Here is a 24,762-nt window from a genome sequence, read left to right as displayed (position 1 = left end):
TTCACATCTGTGTTCATCATCTCTGTTGTTCTACTCAGTCACAGGAGCAGAAGAACAAAATGATCAGAGTTTTGGTTCCGTTAGATGACAGACAATAATGACCCCCAACAACCTCCAATTGCCTTATAGTAGATCTGTTGGGTTTCCGTCATTCTACCAGAACAACCGGCTCTATTATTTTTCCCGGCATTTATGATGAATCGGCAGTAAATCCTCTGCCGTAGATGTGACCAGAGACTGACATAGATAAGAATGATGGAACGTGACGTCATCCCCAGAATCTCTCACCTCTCCTGTAAGCTGGAAGAGTATCTCTAGGGTGAGGGTGAATATACTCTCCGCCCTCTTGTCCCGGTTCCTCTCCATCCTTGTCGGGTCAATCAGGAATATTATCTGATATAGAAGATATCAGCCGAGGATCCTGAATGGGAAGAAGAGGAGACAATGTAAGCCACCCCAAATCTCTGGATTATAGGGGATTCAAAGACGGCTATAAATAAGGGTGTATTCACACGGGCGATTTTCAGGACGATTTCTGTGCGTTGCGAGATGAACAGAAATCACACGTGAAAAGAACCGATTATTTTACAGGAGTCATTTTTCTGACAGAGATCGAGAGATCGCAGCGTGTCTTATTTTTGGGCTCATTATTGTCTATGGAACTGTATAAATTTGCCGCACACTGGCGTGCTGTGTGATGTTTATATGAGGCATTACGAATGTTCTGTTTTACTATTTGAACAACATGCTATATTCACACACTTGATAATCTCATGTGCAGCGCTGCCTTTTTATCACAAATCACACATCGCGCTCACAGGCAAGAATGCAGGTTGTAAGTTCATATCGGTCTGAGTTTACTGGATGAGTCTTACACTTCCGATGTAAGTGCGGCCTAAGGATACATGCGCACAGACGTTTACAAAGTTGCGCCCGACATCCTCAGCACTTGGCCATCCCATCCATGTGCATCCGATGTGCGGGACACCACACAGTGACCGGTACTGTTCTCAGCTGAGATTCGGACAAGAACGGGACATGCAGGAATTTATTTTTACTTGGGCTATCCATCCGAATAAACAAACAAGTCTACGTGAATTCACCCCAATCAGATGAACGGGCGCTATAGTCACACGATGATGATAAACACAAGAACTCGGTAAATAATGGGATTTTTACCGCAGGGTTTGATGATAACGAAACTAATATACATACATATATATTTATGTCCCTGGAGCGAACATGAACCGGTGAGGCTATGATCGCTCTGATAATACACTGCTATACTTCTGTACTGCAGTGTAGCATGGCTTATCCTAGTGATTGCAGACCTGGACTGGCATTTATTTGCCATGGCAACCCATTGGCCCTCCGCGTTTACATGGATCCCCCTCCGTGAATCTTTCACATGCCGCGATCAACATTAATTGTGTCATGTAAGAGGTTAACTGCTGGCATTGATATCTCACCGATCCCGGCTGTTGCAGCATGAGGCCAGCAGTTAGTTGTAGCCTTCTTCAGCTGCGGATGATGGGGGCTCAACCTCTGTGCCGGCACCATCCATAGGGTGTAACTATTCACCCAATCACAGTAGCCCTTCACACCCAGTGTGTACATATAAGCCCCGGAGCAGGAAGGGGTTAACCAGGGGGATTTATGACGCTATGAAGATACAACATGTTATCCGCTATTTCTTCCCCAGTGATTTGTAGGAGTCCGGCCGCTGAAGAAGGATCGGGCGGCCAAAACGTGTCCAGCGCTTCCCGCTAAATGCTACAAACAGCACATCCAGCCGGGAGCTGCGAGCCGAGAAGTTCTGGGGGATTTACTGGTTTCAGAAGACGGAAGATTCTGGAGCGACGAGACGGCGGCTGCACCTCCCAAACCCCAGAGCATCAGTGAGCCGGCGGCCGCGAGGAACGGGGTAAGACTCCTCCGGAGCGCCGGCAGAAGCTGCTGTCCGTCTGCAGCCGCTCAGCAGAAGGGGCTCCCAGGACTAAAGACCTCATGGGGGATTCTGGGGCCGCAGGAGGCAGAAAAAGGGGCATTTTGTGGGGATTTGGGGAAAGAACTCGTTCTATCAGTTGTGTCACTTATTTATATTCTTCTGGGGGGATTTTGTACGGATTGTAGAAAGCGAATTTGTAGTGGAGGCCGAATAATCCTGATTGTAGCTGGAGATGTTCTCTGCCTTCCGGAGGCTTCTATTCCCAATCATGTTACAGGCCTGCCAATAGGGGGCGCTGCAGAGGCCTTGTACCATCTCCTATGTACATCCCAGACTCCCCAGAGGAGCATTAAGGCCCATTTACATGGGATGATCCCCGTTCAGAAATGTTTGCACTCCCGAGGGGTTGGAACGAGAGTCATCCCATGTAAATATCTGCAGGGACTGAATGACTGCCTGCTTACAGAGAATGGGGTGGGGTGGGGGGGGGAGAATGCTCCCCAGCTGCCTCGCCTCCATGCTGGCCGCGTGTAACAGCCCAGCAGTGGGCTTCACTGGGACGGACTGTCAGATATCGTTTACACCGCAGCTCGTCCTGTGTAAACGGGGCTTTACATGGCCGCTAATCTCCTGCACCTGCCCGGGGTTTCCACAAGGGGAAGCTGTGACCCCCACATACCTCCACCTGCAGCCGGACAGGAGCCGTGTGGTTGTTCTGTGCTTACAGGACCTGTGATGATGTCACCGTCATGTGATCAGTGTGTGGGAGGAGACAAGGGGTCACATGACCAGGTCTCTCCGCTCAGTGGATGCAGGACTCTGCTCTGTGAGGCTGTATTTAGAGAGTGGATGTAGCCGAGCCGAGCGTGTGTGAGACAGAGGAGTGGAGACGAGTGTGTGCGAGATGAAGGTGCAGCGCCCTCTTTGCTATCACGATTGAGCCTCTTGCAATACAGATTTGAGCGTCATCGGGGTTCCAATTGAGAACTCATAAAGAGCGGGTGGCATTGTACGCAGATGATACTCTTCTGTTTCTGCACGACTCAGAATCCTCTTTAGCCTCAGTGCTCTCAATTTTTAACATTTACAGAGAGTACTCCAGAGTAAGGGTTAACTGGGATAAAACTGGGCTGTTGGTGGTTGATGCCCCTGCGGCATCACTAGCCCTCTCTGCCCCGCTGGAGTGGACAGATAGCGTTACCTATTTGGGAATAGTGCTGAGCAGATCTACTGACCATTTTTACACAGATAATCTTGCCCCACTTTTGGACTGGGCAAGAGACATGCCAATGCAATAGGTTACACTCCTATTGACCCTAGTTGGTGGTATAAACCTAATTAAACTGAAGTTTTTACCCAAATTTTTGTATACATTTCAGAACGCCACTTTCCTGATCCCTAAAAGATTCTTTACAGTTCTCCATAAAATACTCCTTCGTATATTATGGCGGGGCTCCACCCCAAGAATACAGTTGAAACCTCTCTGCCTGCCCACTGATGGAAGGGGGTTAGTCCTTCCCCATTTCTACTGTTACTACCTGGCTAGTCAATTGTATGTGTGGGGTGGTGGTTGTCATCTACCGACTCAAAGTTTGAGAGGCTTATTACTAAGGGGCCCGACTAACACTGCCCTTCATTTGATACCTGATGAGGTAGCCAAGTGGTCTCCTCATATTCCTTGTAGACATGCAAAGGGTGAAGTTGTGGATGGAGTATACCTCCCTCCCAGTCTTTTAGTCTGGACAGGGTGGCGCTCCAGTCCACAGCTTCACCCTAGTTTTGTTTGCTGTGGTGGAAAATAAAGCTTGTGTGAAGTTCATCTACTGCTTTGGAGTCCAGTGTGACGCTGCCGCCCCTCCCCTGGAGGATACTAGATCACACCCTCTATAGTGTAACCCCAACCTCCCACACTTGCAATTTATGCCTGATATAGTCTTCTGGAGATGCCATGGGATCACTGCCCTCTCAGATGTTGTTGAATGTGGCATCTTCTGCACCTTTTTAAAATTGCAGACATGTTTTGGCCTCCCTAGTAGCTCCCTTTTTAAGTATTTCCAACTTCTCCATGCCCTCAGAGCCCATTTGAGGGCCTGAGTATCTCCCTTGTTTAGACTCGGCTGGAGGAGTTGGCACAGATGGCTAATATCCTGAAGCCACTCTCCTGTTTCTATAGACAGCTGACACATAGCCTTGCTTCACTGGGAGACAGGGCTCTTGTAAAATGGGGCTTAGATATACCCGGCCTGGACTCGGATAACCGGAGAGGCCTTTTTGCAGGCTCTGGGCCTTAGTAAGTACTAGAGACAGTCTAATACAAATCAAGTTCCTTTATAAAGTCTATTAAACTCCTAGCCATCTAAACGCTATGGGCTTATCTCCTAGTTCAGACTGCCCAAGGTGCTTGATGGATACAGGCACAACCATGCATATGTTCTGGGAGTCTCATGTTTTACAAGCTTATTGGAGGGATGTTCTTCAGTTCATGGAGACGCATCTGGGAGCACCACATATCCTACACCCCAAGAGCTGTCTCTTCGGCCTTGTGGAGGACATTCCGGTCAATACGGCAGCACACACCCTATACAAATAGCTTTTTTTCTATGCTAAAAAGTTAATACTACTTAATTAGAAACATCCTATATAAATTGACATATATGGTTATACACATCCCGTATAGGTGGGGTTTCCCCACGAAAATCTTTATCCGTAAAGACAACCCCATTCACAAACCAGAAGATGCAGTTACTCTTCTCGGTTCTTGGGGTGTCGATATACGTGATCCGCAACAAACCAGCATGGTCAGGAGACCAAGATCTTCTACAACGAAATGACTATGCTAACAAGGTCCTTTAATGTACTTTTTACATTCTGCTTCACAATATTGGGGTGCAACCTTACGCCCACCAGGCAAACTTTTTGCTCTCTCCCATGTTCTACACAAGCTCTATGCCTTGTTTTAGATCTTGTTCTTCCTACCTACCACCAGCCCTGTTTTCCCTGAGCAGGATGGAATCCTTAAAGGGGTTGTCCCGCGCCGAAACGGTTTTTGTTTTTTTTCAACCCCCCCCCCCCCCCCCGTTCGGCGCGAGACAACCCCGATGCAGGGGTTAAAAAAGAACACCGGACAGCGCTTACCTGAATCCCCGCGCTCCGGTGACTTCTTACTTACCTGGTGAAGATGGCCGCCGGCATCTTCTCCCTCGGTGGACCGCAGGGCTTCTGTGCGGTCCATTGCCGATTCCAGCCTCCTGATTGGCTGGAATCGGCACGTGACGGGGCGGAGCTACACGGAGCCCCATTGAGAAAAGCAGTAGACCCGGACTGCGCAAGCGCGTCTAATTTGGCCATTAGACGGCGAAAATTAGACGGCAACCATGGAGACGAGGACGCCAGCAACGGAACAGGTAAGTGAAAAACTTCTTATAACTTCTGTATGGCTCATAATTAATGCACAATGTACATTACAAAGTGCATTAATATGGCCATACAGAAGTGTTTAGACCCACTTGCTGCCGCGGGACAACCCCTTTAAATTCCTTTAATCTTATTGGTTACAATGTTCAATGTGTTAAAGTGTTTTTGTTATCCTTCCCTTCTAGCTTTAGAAGATTCATACTTATGTCCACATCCATAATTGCATTTCCTACACTTTTGTTATGGCAGTAAATATTTACTCTCTTAATGCAAATGGGCTGAATTCACCCTTCAAAAGATCCTTGTTGTGGAAAGATGCTGTGAGTGCTAATGCTGACATTATATGTATTCAGGAAACCTACTTCATGGCCTTCAAATGCCCAACTTTTACACATAAAAAATCTCCCACAATGTTCTCAGCATGCTCCGTTAAAAAAACAACCGGGAGTCCTGGTAGCATTTAGAGATTCAATTTATCTCAAAGTTAAGTTCCAAGAAATAGATCAGAAAGACAGATGTATCATTTTATTAGGTCTGATAAACGCGACCTCTTTTACTCTGGTGAATATCTACGCTCCGAACTCTACCCAAATAAAATTCTTAAACAAAATTCTCAAAAATATTAGGAGCTTCAAGGTGGGAAAATGGATTATATGTGGAGATTTCAATGTTGTACCGGATAAAAATCTAAACTCCACAAGACGATCTGCTGGATACACCCTGGTATTGTCCCCTTGGCTCCAGAGGGAAGCCATTTTTGATACATTCAGGCGTTTAAATGCATCGGCCAGGGAATTTACTTTCTATTCATCTAGGCATAAATTCTTCTCCAGAATAGACATGGCCTTGGTGGATAGATGGCCCCTACCCCACATATCCTCTTCCCATGTAGGGGTGACGACCTGGTCCGATCATGCCCCAATAGAGAATTGGAACCATGGTAGGGGAGCTGCTAGATCGTGGAGAGAAAATAAGGAAAGTATCCCATTCACCATCAATTAATATTTTAAACTTAATCTCACCCCAGAAGTAAGCCCTTGTTACGATCGTGTGGGCAAACTAAGCACAGGGGCCCACACGATCGTACCCAAATAGTAGTCTAAGTAGTAGTAGTAGTAGTATAGTAATTAGTTGTATGCACTCACACAGGGAACACAGGAGATTCACATGGAATCCAGACAACTGACCCTGTGCTATAAGGGAGATGACAGTGGCCCTACCTAAGCGGGGACATTGCCCCAATAACAGTGCAGCGCAGCTGTCTTCGGAACTGGGCCCTAGTTGATCCTAGGAGCCACGCCACAGAACAGGAGACATACATATGTCACATAACAGAGACAGAACAACAGAATACACAGAGACAGAAAACACTGCATACAGCAGCCAAAATGCAACCACTAGTAACAGATGATAAGCTACATATAAATACCAGGTATTAGTTGACATTTTGTACAAAACGTGGAAGCTAGCGGGCCAACTTCACGGCTCCTGGTTATACCGCTAGTCCCTACACTAACCAGGAGTCCAGCAGAACCTGACAGTGTTCACAAAGAACGCTGCAACAGGACAGGACACAGATCGCAGATCATACAGCAAGCTTACACAAAACTGATAGAATTTAAATGTACAAACGGACATGAACCAGCAAGACACAGATCACACAGAAAGCTTGCAACAGGACAGAACAGAGCACAGGGCACACAGCCAGCTGCAACAGGAACAGAACAGAGCACAGGGCACACAGAAAGGTGCATTAGGAACAGGACAGAGCACAGTGCACACAGCCAACTGCAACATATAGAGAAAACCAGACAGACTCCACCCAGAGCTTACATGCACACAGATGAAACTCACAGCAAGTCTATGTGTCCTCATACCAGGGAGAATAGACAGTCAGCTACACAGGCTGACATGGGGAACCGTGTCAAGTTGCACAAACTGACACACAGAGCAGACAGTCAGCTACACAAGCTGACATACAGAGTAAGACATAAGACGTTTGGAGACTGCACCTGTAAAGAGGAAAGGAAAGGGCAACTGCATGTACCGTAGACTACGACTACAGGCATTCAAACCGTCTTCAGGGAAGCAGAGAGACACAAAAGACCTACTTACATACACCGTTCTGAGTGGGAACAAAGGCAGATGCCTCCAAACAGTACAAGACCAGCTTCAGACAAGCATTCATGACTGCTCACTCTGAAACCAGCCAGAGACTGGCCGGAGCAGGGTTTATATGTGAGCATAGACCCAGGAGGCTAGTAGGAAGTACCACACCCAGCCAGCTCAATCAATTAACCCTGTGAGGGCTGTGCTGCTAGGAAGCTTGCAACTACAGATCCCAGCAGCACACATAACAGCCCTCTCACTGTCTGGAATGCACATAAGGCATACATCAGAGGTATCCTTATCAAACTTAGTGCCCAACATAAAAGAAACAAAAACACACAACTTAAAGAAATAACAGATAATATGGCTGCTACAGAAACCCTCCTTTCACAATTCCCTACACAAACCATTCACAATCACCTATTCCACCTATGTCTCGGTTAATAAACCCTCAAGATGGATGGCAAATTTAGTTAAAAAACAGAAGATGAGGTCTAAAATTCCCCACTTACTATCAATAGACAGATCTAATAGAAAATGTTTCCACCCTAAATTGACCAAAGAGAAGTTTTAAAAAATTTATGGCCATTTATACAATCTTAAAGATGATTCCTCTACCCCTCAGCCAAACACACAAATAATAACTGAATTCCTCAAAAACCTCAACCTTCCTCACCTTTCAGATCCCCATTTAGATGAATGAAATGTCCCTTTATCGACTTTAGAAATTCTTGACACAATCAAATCTTTGAAGACCCAGAAATCTCCAGGCCTGGATGGATTCTCCAATGATTACTATAAACTCCTTTCTAGCGCTTTGGCCCCCCAGATGACTCAAGCTTTCTCCCAAAGTATTGAGTTGGATAACCATCCCTCAGAGATGCTAGCAGCCACAATTTTCACTTCTAGCCCAAAAACTCCTTAAAATTCTCCCATCAATCATACACTCTGACCAGGTGGGCTTTACTAAAGAACACCAGACCCCTGACGGTACCGAATTCTTAACATCCTAGCAAAAATCGACTCTAATCAGTCGCCTGCAATTCTGGTTGCCTTAGACGTCGAAAAGGCGTTCGATAAGATTCAATGGGGTTTTGCCTTCTCCACATTGGAGAAATTTGGTTTCAGGGAGAATATTTTAAACACCATCAGAGCCCTCTACACTACTCCCTCAGCCAGAGTTTTGGCAGATGGCACACAGCAATACATGACCAAATTAAAGCATAGATCAGCAAATCTCCTAGCACTAGTTGGCCTACCATGGAATCGAAATCCATCAACTTCAGATCACTTAGGTCGCTTTTGATTGCTGCAAAATCTGACTCTTCTAAAAACCGCTTCTGGTGGAACTTTAAAGTTCCATGGAAAAATGGCTGAAAGCCTTTAGAACTTAAAGTTCCACCCACTGTAGAGGCATCCCTGTGAGCCTGGGAAAAATGGTGCTCTTGCGTTAATAGAAACTCTTCACACCCACTTGAGTACATTCCCCTGGAAGTGTTGGAATATTTTATTTCAGATCTTAACCCTTTCCAATCCAATTATTTTTTCTCATTCATTCTCCCCAGCTCCAAATAAATTGGAGCTGGTGAGAATAAATGAGAAAAAATACATTGCCCTACACTCCCCTGAACTGACAGAGTTCAGGAGGGTGCAGATGCTCACTGCAACGTGAAGGGGAGGCTGCTTACCTGTCTGGCATCTTCCGCATTCTCCCTCTGCCTCCCGGCTCGGCGATTATGTGACCACTGGGGTCAGGTGGCACCCAGCGGTCACATGATCACCGAGCCGGGAGTCAGAAGGGAGAATGCGGAAGACGCCGGACAGGTAAGCAGCCCCCCCCCCCCCCACGGTGCAGGCTCCCGGCTTGGCATTCATGTGACCGCTGGGGGTCATGATGACACTGGCGGTCACATGATCGCCGGCCGGAATCTCCGTGCATTACATAGCGCTAATTGAGCGCTATGTAATGTGTAAAGGAGAAGGCAGAAAGGGTTAAAAACCCTTTCTGCCTTCTCCTCGTGGGTCCTCGGTGAGGACCAGTACAGGAGTGTATCTGCACCCGATGTGACTGATGATCTGGTGCAGATGCACTCCTGTACTGCAGTGTCAGGCCTGCCTCGACATCGGAGCTGTGGAGGGAAATTATGATGTCGGGGCAGGCCCGACATTGGATTGGAAAGGGTTAATATTAAAACATGGGTGGGCAGGCGTATTAAAAACATCTCAAATCTTTCAAAGAATGATTTCCCTAAGTCCAACTACAAAATGATGCATCCGCCCAATGTTTCGCAAAACAATTGTTGGATATTAGGAACGGGGAAATGGCAGTCGACACATCTACACAATGTATCACATTGCCAACAAACTTTGATAAGATGTCATCAACCAAAGTCAAATTGATTCAAAAGGTTTTCCCAGAGATCGCACAGAATTACAAAAATCATCAGTGGCTCAGCGCACGGGCTATATAAGCAGCTACCAACAACGATGTCAATACCATCAATTTCAGCATTCAAGACGGAATACCAGGCGAAGCGACAACGTATAAGTCCATCGATACTGTGATGAATCAAGATGAAGCTATCAATTACCCAACGGAATTCTTGAATTCACTCGATTTCCCAGGTATGCCACCGCACATTTAACAATGAAAATTGGCGTGCCTATCATTCTTCTCCAAAACATCAATCTACCACGACTTTGCAACGGTACAAGACTGTCGGTGAAAAAGATGATGAACAAAAGCTACAATTTTGAATGGTACAATTCAAGGGGGAAGACGTCCTGTTGCCACGTATTCCAATTATCCCAACAGATTTGCCATTTGAATTTAAACCTTTCCAGTTTCCAGTGCAACTCACTTTTGCAATAACCATCAACAAAGCACAAGGACAATTGCTGCAAGTCTGTGGGCTAGATTTGGAGAATCCGTGCTTCTCACATGGACAACTGTATGTGGCCAGCTCATGCGTCGGAAAGCCTTCTGATTTATTCCTGTACGCGCCAGACGGAAAAACAAAAAATATCGTGTACCCACAAGCACTCGAATAAATACATAGAATTAAAATGACACTTTGAAATGTGATATAAAAATTAGAGATGAGCGAGTATACTGGGTAAAGGCAATTGCTCGAGCGAGCATTGCCTTTATCGAGTACCTGCCCGCTCGAGAAGAAACCTTCAGGTGCTGGCGGCGGGCAGGGAACTGCGGGGGAGAGTGGGGCGGAACGGAGGGGAGATCTCTCCCTCCCTTTCTTCCCCCCGCTCCCTCCTGCTGACAGCCGCTACTCACCGCTCCCCCGTGCCGGCACCCGAACGTTTCATCTCGAGCGGGGAGATACTCGCTAAAGGCAATGCTCGCTCGAGCAATTGCCTTTACCCAGTATACTCGCTCATCTCTAATAAAAATTAATAAGTTTCAATAAAGATGACACAATGTAAATTCAATGTTATAACGAGTTGCCTTGAATTTCCTCTCTTCAGAGGTCACAGCAATGCGCGACGGGTAAGCTAGTATGTTATAAATGCTCTTTGTTACTCTTTGTGATTATAAAACAGTAATCGCAGATTACATCCACTCTATCTAATGCAAATCTCAATAAAAATGTAATTATAAAAAAAAAAGAATGTATAGCAACTTCTATTCCAAGCTTCTGGAGAACATCATCTTTTGTTTGTTCTCTGTTGGACTACAGTACTAGTAAAAAGGAGATAACTTTAAAAAGAAGATAAATATGCTGGAATTAATGTGGATCCTAGAATCCTTTTTCCCCCCTTTCATTCCCAAGTTTCCCCTCTTTTCTGCACTCCTCGTTTTTCCTATCCCTTTTATCATCTCCCCCTCTACCCAGGTGTTTCTCTTTCCTCTAAGAAATGTTGTAGATGATTTAGTAGTTCATTCTGAAGTCACGTATATTTCACAATGCGATATGTGTTATACATTAACAGTTCTAGGAACGAGTAGTTGTAGAGCTGTTCCTGCATTGAGTATTGAATATTTTTTATGCTGATGTGATTGAATATTTTGATTTCTTTGATGCCTGTTGTGCAACTATAACAATAAGAATTATTGAACAATAAAGAAACATAAACATGCAAGATAAGGAATTTAACATCTAAATTGCTGAAGGAAAAATGAGTGAAGACGCAGTAGAATCCTATATGATTAATTCTCCGAACAGAAAGATACTTTAATTATAAACAATAATTGTTTAGAGAGAGAAAGGAGAACACGGCGCAATGACACGAGACATTCAATCTAGGGCCTTGGTATGTTGTAGTCATCGAGGTCCCTTTATATGGTTCAATACATTTTAGCAAAAGTACAAAATAATTGACACAGAAGATGGCTACTTGCTCACAAAATGACTACGCAAAGGATAGAACATGGAGTCTTGTTTATTTCATTAACATCTGTGTAAACTGTCTGATGTACAGCAAGATGTGATTTCCACTTGAAACAGTTCCCAAATTCCAAACATGACTATGGCTTCTCCTCCATGTGAATTTTGTCATGTTTTATAAGAACATATTTATGTGTAAAAGATTTCCCACATTCAGAACATGAAAATAGTTTCTCTATCCTCGGTGAGTTCTCTGATGTTTAACAAGATCTGCTTTATTTGTAAAACATTTCCCGCATTCAGAACATGAATATGGCTTCTCCCCTGTGTGAATTCTCTGATGTATCACAAGAATTGATTTTCGGTTAAAACATTTTCCACATTCATAACATGAATATGGCTTCTCACCTGTGTGAATTTTCTGATGAAGCACAAGACTTGATTTTCTATTAAAACATGTCCCACATTCAGAACATGAAAATGGCTTCTCTCCTGTGTGAATTCTGTGATGTAACACTAGACTTGATTTTCGGTTAAAACATTTCCCGCATTCAGAACATAAATATGGCTTCTCACCTGTGTGAATTTTCTGATGAAACACAAGACTTGATTTTAGGTTAAAGCATGTCCCACATTCAGAACATGAAAATGGCTTCTCTCCTGAGTGAATTTTCTGATGTAACACTAGAATTGATTTTCGGTTAAAACATTTTCCACATTCATAACAAGAATATGGCTTCTCACCTGTGTGAATCATTTGATGATTAGCAACATCTGTATTTGTCTTAAAGCATTTCCCACATTCAGAACATGAAAATGGCTTCTCTCCTGTGTGAATTCTCTGATGTCTACCAAGATGTGATTTTCGGCTAAAACATTTTCCACATTCATCACATGAATATGGCTTCTCCCCTGTGTGAATTATCTGATGTGTGACAAGATCTGTTTTATTGTTAAAGCATTTCCCACATTCTGAACATGAAAATGGCTTCTCTCCTGTGTGAATTCTCTGATGTCTACCAAGATGTGACTTCTGCTTAAAACATTTTCCACAATCAGAACATGAATATGACTTCTTCCCTGTGTGAACTCTTTCATGTTCAACATCTGTTCTATAAATTTTATTTTGTTTAACATTCTGTAATGAATCAGAAGATGGAACCCGTTTAGAAGGATCAGAGGATAGATTTTTGCTCTGAAGGGCTGAGAGTATATCTGGGATAATAGCAGGCTCTTCACATGCATCTTGTATGATATCAGGATCTTCCACTTTACAGTCTGTTAATATCAGATGTCCCTCTGAGCTCCTGGTGTCGTCATCTGCCAAGAATAATATGGATTTTAATTTTTTTGAATATAACATTACAACTATACCAATAGCTCATGGCATTTGTATATAAAATGTTCATACAAATTGTAAGACTTGTATTAAAATACAAGCATTAAAGGGTTTTCTCACAGGAGCCACAATAATTTGTGTAGCACCTAATCTACTGACAGCCATCCTAATAGAATGAGTATTTTAACAAATAAGCATATTTTTTGTGTTTTTTTTCTGGGTGGTGACGTTAAATTAGTACATAGAGCTGGAGCTCTCAGCTGCTGCTCTTATCCACGGCTCATACAGCTAATAAGGTTACAGAGCACAGGAGCTTTAAGAGGAAAGTATCACACATTATTAAAGGGGTTGTCCCGCGGCAGCAAGTGGGTCTATACACTTCTGTATGGCCATATTAATGCACTTTGTAATATACATTGTGCATTAATTATGAGCCATACAGAAGTTATAAAAAGTTTTATACTTACCTGCTCCGTTGCTGGCGTCCTCGTCTCCATGGTGCCGACTAATTTTCGCCCTCCGATGGCCAAATTAGCCGCGCTTGCGCAGTCCGGGTCTTCTCCTGTCTTCTATGGAGCCGCTCGTGCAGAATGCAGGCTCCGTGTAGCTCCGCCCCGTCACGTGCCGATTCCAGCCAATCAGGAGGCTGGAATCGGCAATGGACCGCACAGAAGAGCTGCGGTCCACGGAGACAGAGGATCCCGGCGGCCATCTTCAGCGGTAAGTATTGAAGTCACCGGAGCGCGGGGATTAAGGTAAGCGCTCCGGTAAGCTTTCTTTACCTCCCTGCATCGGGGTTGTCTCGCGCCGACCGGGGGGGGGGGGGGTTGAAAAAAAAAAAACCCGTTTCGGCGCGGGACAACCCCTTTAAGTTTTCCTGGGAGAGTAGGAACATCTCCAGTTTTTATTCTATGCACAGGACAAACACTACAGGAATCACAAAGAAGTGCAATGCGTTTTGGAGGGCTTATAAGCAGATTTGCCTACTTATTTAAGCATGGAACATAGAGTAATAAAGCCTCTATATGCATGGCTGCTTACTTTCTAAGCAAACCTAGAGGCTCACTGGAGCCTGCAAACTCGTTATTCCAGTAAGTGCACTCTCTATTTTTGTGTAAACCACCTACTCATCACTGGGTGATTCGCTGATTTACTGGACATTGGGGATATGAAGATACGTATCTTTAATGTCGATGAATGACAGAAAATCCCCTGGTGCCATGGACGCAATGACAGATCTCAATGTTTCCACATTGAACTGTTGAACGTTGACATATTAATTTAACCTCTTCAGGTGCAGAACAGGTCAGACAGTGGCATCTTCCTTGGGTAACATGAAGAGATTGGAATATAACCCAATAAGGGGAAACAGGAACAATTACACCCTGAGAGGAGAGAGTGTGTGTGGAGAACTCTATGGCATAGCTCGAAGAGATGCCCTCCCGAATCCAGATGTCTGAGGCATGAGTGATTTAGTTTTCCCCGAATAGGAAAAGTCATCCCCCCACTCTGAATGCCTTGGTTGGGGACAGCCATATACACAGATGATTTAGTAGAGACAGACTTCGAGTATAGTGGTCAGGGACACCAGGACGGGCGCGGTTTGTAGGAGAGCAAGGGTTTTTTGTTATCCAATGTCCAGAGCTTGGAGGGCTAAAAGAAACAAAACTGAAGTCTTTTCTTCTGTACAGAACCACACACGGCTGGCTTTGTTTTGTGGTAGATGAAAACTCTTCCCATCAGTAGCTTCAGAAATAATATCAGCTAGTCACGACTGGATAATGAAAATCGGTGCCACCTGGGATAAGGACAAAGGAGAAGGAGTCCTCCAGCATCCCCGTGGGACACTGGTTCCCTCTGGCAGGACCAACACAGTGATTTCCCAAGCTGTATCGAAAAAATGGAACTTTCTCCCATAGGGAAGTCTTCATACCACCCAGCAATATGCCACGCCAAGGAGCATCCACGAGAGGGCTCGGTATAGGTAGAGAGGTCCCCTAGGGGGTTTGGGAGTGGAGTGAAGGAAAGTAGTTGTAGTGGCAGTGGGGGCAGAAGAAAGAGGGGGGGAGAGAGAAGGGAGAGGATATTTACTTCAGTAGAGATAGTATTCACTTAACCGCCATAAACCGTAAAGATCAGGGACTCTAAACTAAAACTGATTAGCTGGTTCCTGCAGGAAGTGTATATCTGGTAGGAGGACCTAACACTTTTTTTGCCTTAGTGTCCACTTCCTAGTGGCAGTAGCTATGCCGATGGTCTTCAGCTGTGTCTCCCAAAGCAATGGTCAAGAAATACAGTTTCTTTTATTAGAATGATGAAAATTGAAAACATAATTTAAAAAAAAATCTAAAAATTGGTATCACTACATCCATAAACGTCTACTTAGGTCTCCAACAGAAAAAAAACAATAGGCAGTGGAAGAATTGTATTATTTTTTGTTCCTCCAAGAAAAACATTGAAAGAAAAGCTATCAAAAAGTTATGTGTTCCCGAAAATGGTACCAATGCAAACTACAGGTCACCCTACAAAAATCGAGCCCTCACATAGTCCTATCAGCGGAAAAATGCTAAAAATAATGCGGGTAAAATATAGCGTTAGAAAGACATCTTTTCTAAAACAGGTATTTAATTTTTAAGCATTAATACAATATAAAAAAGATAGGCTTTTTAAAATTTCATATGTGCCATTACTAGAGATGAGCGAGCTGAGGTGCTCGTTTCGAGTAATGAACCCCATTGAAGTCAATAGGAGACTCAAGCATTTTTCAAGGTGACCGCATAGGGGATGTTGTCTGAATCACTTGAAAACATCAGAAAGTGATGGAAACACCACAGAAACGGATAGGGAACAGCAGGGGCAGCATGCATGGATGCATCTGAGGCTCCCAGGTCACACTATTAAGCCAAATTGTGGGCAAGAGCCTGGTGGTCGCCCCCCTAACAATTTACTTAGTTCCTATATAGTCTGTGTACACCAGTAGCAGTATACTGTATAGAAGCAGTAACAGTATGCAGTATACAGCTGGGATGCTTGCGAATGCTTTGTGTGCACTACTAGTCCCAGGCAGCCAAACTGATGATGCATGCAATGAGAGGATTTGAAGTCCTAGAAAGGACTGTTGGGTTCCAATAATTCCAATCCCATGCCACCTCCGTCACAAAATTTCATGAGCCACAAACGTGACCATAAAGGTGCCAGAACTTCTACACATCTCCACAATTCAACAACCCATTCTAAAATCAAAGATTGGTTTGAAGCAGGAGGTGTCACAAAAGTTGCCATCACAGGTCTACAGTGAAACGGTCAATGTCTCATGAAATCAGTTACGCTTGTTTTGATTGCTACCAGGACATGAAGAAATTTTAGTGGCATAAGCAGGACAAGTCATTCTCTCTATGTGTCAGATATCTGAACACCGCGCTGGGAAACCTAATGTGTACCAAGAGTATAGGTGCCTCCCTGAAACATTTGCGTACCAAGAGTATAGTCGAACCCCTGAAACATTTGCGTACCAAGAGTATAGTCGAGCCCCTGAAACATTTGTGTACCAAGAGTATAGGCGAGCCCCTGAAACATTTGTGTACCAAGAGTATAGGCGAGCCCCTGAAACATTTGTGTACCAAGAGTATAGGCGAGCCCCTGAAACATTTGTGTACCAAGAGTATAGTCAAGCCCCTGAAACATTTGTGTACCAAGAGTATAGTCGAGCCCCTGAAACATTTGTATACCAAGAGTATAGTCGAGCCCCTGAAACATTTGTGTATCAAGAGTATAGTCGAGCCCCTGAAACATTTGTGTACCAAAAGTATAGGCGAACCCCTGAAACATTTGTGTACCAAGAGTATAGTCGAGCTCCTGAAACATTTGTGTACCAAGAGTATAGTCGAGCCCCTGAAACATTTGTGTACCAAGAGTATAGTCGAGCCCCTGAAACATTTGTATACCAAGAGTATAGTCGAGCCCCTGAAACATTTGTGTACCAAGAGTATAGTCGAGCCCCTGAAACATTTGTGTACCAAAAGTATAGGCGAACCCCTGAAACATTTGTGTACCAAGAGTATAGTCGAGCTCCTGAAACATTTGTGTACCAAGAGTATAGTCGAGCCCCTGAAACATTTGTGTACCAAGAGTATAGTCGAGCCCCTGAAATTGGTTGTTTAGCATGCTGACATGCTGGTTTAGGAGGAGGAGGAGGAAGATCAGAGAAGGATAGCCCATGCTATTTCTCCCCTTTTTGGGGTAATAGAGGGTGCATGGTTCTCCTTTTCCAGCTTAAAGAATCTATATGTTCTGCTGCTTTCCACCGGTGGAGAAGAGAAGTCAGGAGAAATCCAGGCTTTGTTCATCTTAATGAGTGTAAGCCTGTCGGCGCTGTCAGTTGACAAGCGGATACGCTTATCAGTGATAATCCCCCCAGCAGCACTAAACACCCTCTCTGATAAGACGCTAGCGGCAGGGCAGGCCGGCACTTTTAAGGCAAGTTTGTGCCACGTGTCCAGCTTTGACACCCAATAGTTGTATGGAGTAGAGGGATCACAGAGGATGCTGGTATGGTCAGCTATGTACTCCCTCACCATCTTTTTGCAGTGTTCCTTCCTACTCTGCCTAGACTGGGGAGTGGTGACACAGTCTGGCTGGGGAGACATAAAACTGGCAAAGGCCTTGGAGAGTGTTCCCCTGCCTGCGCTGGACATGCTGCCTGTTCGCCGTGTCTCCCCTGCTAGTTGGCCCACTGAGCTACGTTCTCTACTACTAGCATTGTCAGATGGGAACTTTAGTATTAGCTTTTTCACCATGGCCTTGTGGTATTGCATCACTCTCGTACTCCTTTCCTCTTTGGGAATGAGAGTGGAAAGGTTCTCCTTATACTGTGGGTTGAGAAGAGTGAACACCCAGTAATCAGTGTTGGCCAGAATGTGTGTAATGCGAGGGTCATGGGAACGGCAGCTTAACATGAAGTCAGCCATGTGTGCCAGAGTCCCAGTACGCAACACATCACTTTCCTCACTAGGAGGGTGACTCTAAGTCTCCTCTTCAGCCCATACACGCTGCCCCATACACGCTGAACAGATGTGAAGGAAGTAGCATGGGTACCCTCTGCAGTGTGGGTAGCAGCCTCTTCCCCCTCCTCCTCTTCCTCCTCCAATATGCGCTGAGAAATAGACGTGAGGGTGATCTGGCTATGAAGTGACGTATTGTCATCCCCCAGCTCCTGTTCTATTCGCAAAGCATCGGCCTTAATGTTTAGCAGCGGCCTTCTCAGCGGGCAAAGCAGCGGGATGGTTACTCTGATAATGGCCGCATTGCCGTTCACCATTTCGGCCATGTTGCAGCTGCTATTCTACAATGGCTCTAAAGTGCTCGTAAACTCTGGCCAACATGTTCAACGTTGAATTGAGGTGCGTAGGCACATCGCACAACAGCCGGTGCACTGGAAGCTGGAAGCAATGTTGCAGTGTCCTGAGGGTGGCAGCATCTGTGGTGGATTTTCTGAAATGTGCGCACACGCGACACACCTTGCTGAGCAGCTCCGACAAATTGGGATAGCTTTTAAGAAAGTGCTGAACCGCTAGATTGAACACGTGGGCCAGGCATGGCACATGTGTTACTCTGCCAAGCTGCAGAGCAGACACCAGGTTACACCCATTGTCACACATGACCATGCCTGGCTGGAGGTTCATCGGCGAAAGCCACAGATCTGCCTGCTCCGTCAAACCCTGTAGCAGCTCAGGAGTTTCAGCACAGCCTGCTGATGCTTCTTCATGTCAGCGCTGCAGCGCCTCGAGCTACCGACTGAAGGCAACGTGCTCACACATGGTAATTGAGAGGTTAAGGAGAAGGGGGTGGTTGGAGGAGTTGACATAATAAGCCAGAGAAGCCATGACCGAGGTAGGACCCGCAATCCTTGGTGTAGGTAGCACATGAGCGGACCCAGGGTCAGACTTGGTCCTAGCCTCCAGCAAGTTAGCCCAGTATGTTGTCAGGGAGATGTAGGGTCCCTGCCCGCCAGCACTTGTCCACGTGTCGGTGGTTAAGTGGACCTTCCCAGTAACCGCGTTAGTTAGGGCACGGTTTATATTCCATGACACGTGCTGGTGTAGGGCGGGGATGGCGCAGCGATAAAAATAGTGGTGACTGGGGACCAAGTACCGAGGGACCGCCGCTGCCATCAGGTTGTGGAAAGCCTCCGTTTCTACTAGCCTATATGGCAGCATCTGCAGGCTGAGTAATTTTTAAATATTCACGTTTAAGAATTGTGCAAGCAGGTGGGTGGCTGGGTATTTCCGCTTGCGTTCCAATGCTTGGGTTATTGACAGCTAAACGCTGTGCTGGGACACATTGGTGGAGGCAGTGGAGGGCCGCGGAGGTAAGGGTGTGGGTGCAGACCGGGAGATGCTGGTGCCTGTGTCCAGGGAGGGGGATTGCATCTTTGTGCCAGGATGTGACACAGGCAGTTGTGTGACCCGTAGGTGGTGAATGGCCTTCGTTCCACTTCGTAGGGTGCTTAGCCATCATATGTCTGTGCATGCTGGTGGTGGCCAGGCTGATAGTGGTGGCTCCCCTGCTGATATTGGTGCCGCACAGGTTGCATACCACTGTTCGTGGGTCGTTCGCGCTCTCAATAAAAAACCTCCAGACCTTTGAACACCTAGCCCTCATCACGGAGGCTTTCCGCGAGGAGGTGCTGTGGGGAACAGTTGGGGGATTTGCTATGGCCCTGACTCTCCCTCTAGTAACTCCACTGCCTCTTCCAAATTGTTCTGGTGCTGCACTAGCCTCCGCCTCTGAAGCCCTGTCTTCAGTAGGGTTAGCAACCCAGGTGGGGTCAGTCACCTCATCATCCACCAGCTTTTCCTCTGAAACCTCTGTCTGCTCCTCCCTCAGACTTACTGCCCTAACTAGAGATGAGCGAGCGTACTCGGATAAGCACTACTCGCTCGAGTAATTGGCTTTATCCGAGTATCGCTGTGCTCGGGGCTAAAGATTCGGGTGCCGATGCGGCTGACAGGTGAGTCTCAGCGGGGGGCAGGGGAGAGCGGGCGGGAGAGAAGGAGAGAAAGATCTTACCTCCGTTCCTCCCCGCTCTCCCCTGCAGCTCCCCACTCCGTGCCGGCACCCGAATCTTTAGCCCCGAGCACAGCGATACTCGGATAAAGCCAATTACTCGAGCGAGTAGTGCTTATCAGAGTACGCTCGCTCATCTCTAGCCCTAACAGCAACCTCACTGACAGACAACTGTGTCTCATCATTATCATCCACAAATAGCTCTTGAGACACTACTTGGAAGTGCCCAGCCTCATCACCCTGAGTCTGTGAAAGGTCCAAAGTTTGGGCATCGGTCACAACAATCTACTCAGGTGGCTGATGAACCATTTTTTCTGACTCAGGGCAGGGACCCGAGAACAGTTCCTGGGTGTATGCCTGTTCAGAAATTCTCCTTTTCCTGGAGTGACCAGGCTAGGAGGAAGGAGCAGCCTGAGGATTCAGAGGCCCAGTCCCTTGGCCAGCATGAGTGGACTGCGTGAAATACTGGGTGTTGGATAAATTACTGGACGAGTTACCTGCTATCCACGTCAGCACCTGATAGCACTGTTGTGCTTTTAATAATGGTCTACCACCTGGACCTGCAAAATGTGAGATGAAGCTGGGGAGCGGAGATACGCGGCGCTCTACTAATCCCTATGCAGCAGGCACTGTATCACCCGGCCCAGGACCTCGGCCTCTGCCCACACCCTAATTCGGACGCCCATGTCCACGTCCTCGATATCGACCCTTACCCCTAGTCTTCATCATGTTGGATAATGCACTTGGACTAAATGCTATGCAAAATGCAAGTTATTTTGCGTACGCTTATAGGCCACAATAGACACAATAAACAGTGTATACTGTTGTTAGATGGTGGAGATTCCCACCACCAAGACACTGTTATATACCGTAGGCTATCAGCAGGCCCAAAAAATATTTCACGTGTGTATACTGTTGTTAGATAGCGGAGATTCCCACCACCCAGACACTGGTATATACCGTATGCTTTCAGAAGGCCAAAAAAAATGTAAAACAGTGTATACTGTTTTTAGATAGCGGAGATTAATAGCACCCAGACACTGGTATATACCGTAGGCTTTCAGCAGGGCCAAAAAAATTTTCAGGTGTGTATACCGTTGTTAGATAGATTCACAGTCCAGACACTGGTATATACCGTACACTCTCAGCAGGACCAAAAAATATTTCAGGTTTGTGTACAATTGTTAGATAGCGGAGATTCCCACCACCCAGACACTGGTATATAGCGTATGCTTTCAGCAGGCACAAAAAAACTAGAGGAATGATAGGAGTTTTGTTACTTCCTATCTACTCTGTGTACAACACTGGCAGTACTCTATAAAACCGGTAAAAGTGAGCAGTATACAGCCGGGATGCTGGAGAAAAAATTTGTGCGCACTACTGGTCCTAGTCAGCCAAAATGCTGATGCATGCAATGTAGATTTTTTTCTTTTTATGGTATAGAAAGGGTCAATAACTGCAGAAAATTAGGTACTGATCAATGCCAAGTCTTAAAGAGAGAGGCCTTCAGGATACTGACCCTTCGTACTCAGACTCCAGAAGGCCTCAATGTCAGATCTGACCTTTTGTATATTTATTGATGCAGGACTTATTTATTTTTTTAATTTTTTGGAATTGTTTATTCTTTTAACACACAATGTTGGCATATACTATTATTAGATATTTGTTCTATATTGACTGATGAAATTGCATGCACTGTTTTTCAGTTATTCTATTCTAAAGAAGTTGTTTGCCCCGTATACATATTTTCTGATCCTGTGACATGTGATATATATATATATATATATATATATAAATATATGTTATACACATACATACACACATATATGGTGTATCATTTGAGGAAACTGTAGTTGTAATGTCAGCGCATACTGCTCCTCAAGACACTGTGCGCGTGCGCTTTTTGGGGCACAGTGCCTTATTTTCGGGAAACACGGTATCTGGAGTCTCCATGTGCCGGACTGATAGTTTTATACTTCATGTGATTTAAATGTTCCCTTAATTTTTTTGAGTAGCGAATAATGAAAACAATGCGGAACATTGTCTTTGGCTGAATAAGGGAATATACAGCTGAAACCCCGACAACACAGACTCTTCTCTACATGCAGTCTCACCTGGGGGGTCATCTGTAGGGATCCCCTCCTTACACGGCTGATCCCCCCTCACATGTGTCTCTGTAGCATCAATAGGGATCAGATCTTCATCCGGATTCACCAGCTGTGAAATAAATATTGTAAAAGTCATCACACAGTTGGAGTAGTCGTGTGGAAGGTTTTATATGGCCAGAAAAGGTCATTAATTAGTATGAGGAGCCGGAATGACATGCCAGCAGTAGTGATCTGGGCCAAATAGCTGCAGGTCTCCTGTATAACTCCAACCTGTTGCTTCTTTATTCCAAACAGAAGTCTCCAGAACCAGAAAATAGTGATAAGATGTGGAGATCTAATGTCTGCGGTCGGCTGTAATCCTGCCATCTCCAGCTTTCTCATTACACAAGTATCACCCATATAATAAGACTGAACACAATACCTTCCCAGCCATCCTACAGACCAGAGGGGAGATTTCATGAGACCTTCTCTCCATCTACCTGATCATCCTGTGGAAGAAGAGGCCGTGGACATCTCTCCGCTGCTGTTCTCTTACTTGATCTACCTGCAGAAAACACAGACAGCCACTGAATTCATTCTCTACATACAAATAATAAAGGCCGTGTGGATTTAGTCCCGTCTATTACCTGCTGATGGGTGAGGCTGGTGGTCCTCCATCATGACGTCCTTGTACAGATCCTTGTGTCCTTCTAAATACTCCCACTCCTCCATGGAGAAATAGACAGTGACGTCCTGACACCTTATAGGAACCTGACAACACAATGATACTGTCATCACCCAGACACGTTATACCACCATAGCGTTACTGTATAATGTCCCAGCATTCCCAGCAGCGTCACCTCTCCAGTCAGCAGCTCAATCATCTTGTTGGTGAGTTCTAGGATCTTCTGCTCATTGATCTCCTCCAGTATCAGGGGATGAGGTGGAGGCCCTGTGATTGGGCTCAGGGGTCTTCCCCATCCATCAGACACCGGGGCCTGACAGCCATCACTAGAAGTCTTCTTCACTACCGTGTAATCCTGTTTATGGGGAGATACATCCATAAATATCACTGCAGACATTCCAAGAGTCCTTCATGTCTCCAGTTATGGCCAACAGTTCTTAGGATTCTTCTCACATCTGTGTTCATCCTCTCCGTTGTTCTACTCAGTCACAGAAGCAGAAGAACAAAATGATCAGAGTTTTGGTTCTGTTAGATGACAGACAATAATGACCCCCAACAACCTCTAATTGCCTTATAGTAGATCTGTTGGGTTTCCGTCATTCTACCAGAACAACTGGCTCTATTACTTTCCCGGCATTTATGATGAATCGGCAGTAAATCCTCTGCCATAGATGTGACCAGAGACTGACATAGATAAGAATGATGGAACGTGACGTCATCCCCAGAATCTCTCACCTCTCCTGTAAGCCGGAAGAGTATCTCTAGGGTGAGGGTGAATATACCCTCCGCCATCTTGTCCCTCTTCCTATCCATCCTTATCGGGTCAATCAGGAATATTATCTGATATAGAAGATATCAGCCGAGGATCCTGAATGGAGAGAAGACGAGACCATGTAAGCCACCCCAAATCTCTGGATTATAGGGGATTCAAGGATGGCTATAAATAAGGGTGTATTCACACCGGTGATTTTCAGGATGATTTCTGTGAGTTGTGAGATGAACAAAAATCACACATGAAAAGAACCATTATTTTACATAAGCAATTTTTTTTTTGTTTACATGGTTCTCCCATGGGGGGCTTTCACATGCTGCGATCAACATTGATTGCATCATGTAAGGGGTGAACTGCGGGCATTGATGTTCTCACTGATCCCTGCTGCTGCAGCGGGAGGCCAGCGGGGTGAGAACATCACTCAGCATGTACATATAAGCCCCGGAGCAGGAAGGGGTTAACCAGGGGGATTTATGACGCTATGAAGATACAACATGTTATCCGCTATTTCTTCCCCAGTGATTTGTAGGAGTCCGGCCGCTGAAGAAGGATCGGGCGGCCAAAACGTGTCCAGCGCTTCCCGCTAAATGCTACAAACAGCACATCCAGCCGGGAGCTGCGAGCCGAGAAGTTCTGGGGGATTTACTGGTTTCAGAAGACGGAAGATTCTGGAGCGACGAGACGGCGGCTGCACCTCCCAAACCCCAGAGCATCAGTGAGCCGGCGGCCGCGAGGAGCGGGGTAAGACTCCTCCGGAGCGCCGGCAGAAGCTGCTGTCCGTCTGCAGCCGCTCAGCAGAAGGGGCTCCCAGGACTAAAGACCTCATGGGGGATTCTGGGGCCGCAGGAGGCAGAAAAAGGGTCATTTTGTGGGGATTTGGGGAAAGCGCTCGTTCTATCAGTTGTGTCACTTATTTATATCCTTCTGGGGGGATTTTGTACGGATTGTAGAAAGCGAATTTGTAGTGGAGGCCGAATAATCCTGATTGTAGCTGGAGATG

The 24,762-nt window shown here is 45.7% G+C and overlaps 2 protein-coding genes across 2 annotated transcripts in view; both read right to left on the bottom strand.

The window, feature by feature from the left end:
- The window catches only part of LOC136626716 (zinc finger protein 27-like), a 659,137-nt gene that overhangs the window by 237,893 nt on the left and 396,482 nt on the right, over positions 1–24,762 (bottom strand). The window lies entirely within an intron of this gene.
- On the bottom strand, positions 11,711–23,854 carry LOC136624379 (oocyte zinc finger protein XlCOF22-like). The gene is made up of 6 exons (XM_066598346.1): positions 23,726–23,854; positions 23,166–23,345; positions 22,953–23,076; positions 22,806–22,870; positions 22,333–22,435; positions 11,711–13,134 (listed from the first exon to the last, which is right to left on the bottom strand). The coding sequence occupies exons 1-6, from the start codon at positions 23,801–23,803 to the stop codon at positions 12,050–12,052; spliced, it is 1,635 nt and encodes a 544-aa protein (XP_066454443.1). The 5' UTR covers positions 23,804–23,854; the 3' UTR covers positions 11,711–12,049.

The sequence above is a fragment of the Eleutherodactylus coqui genome, chromosome 4 (genome assembly GCF_035609145.1).
Source record: "Eleutherodactylus coqui strain aEleCoq1 chromosome 4, aEleCoq1.hap1, whole genome shotgun sequence".
NCBI classification, from domain to species: Eukaryota; Metazoa; Chordata; class Amphibia; order Anura; family Eleutherodactylidae; genus Eleutherodactylus; species Eleutherodactylus coqui.
Note: the sequence above shows the minus strand (reverse complement) of the source record. Positions and strands in the feature narration are given on the sequence as shown.

Coding starts and splice junctions, on each gene's coding strand:
- LOC136624379 (XM_066598346.1), bottom strand. CDS start 23,803: ATGGATAGGAAGAGGGACAAGATGGCGGAGGGTATATTCACCCTCACC. Junction 22,436..22,805: donor TTCTTCCACAGGATGATCAG/GTAGATGGAGAG, acceptor TTTATTTCACAG/CTGGTGAATCCGGATGAAGA. Junction 13,135..22,332: donor CCCTACAGATGACCCCCCAG/GTGAGACTGCAT, acceptor TATTCTTGGCAG/ATGACGACACCAGGAGCTCA.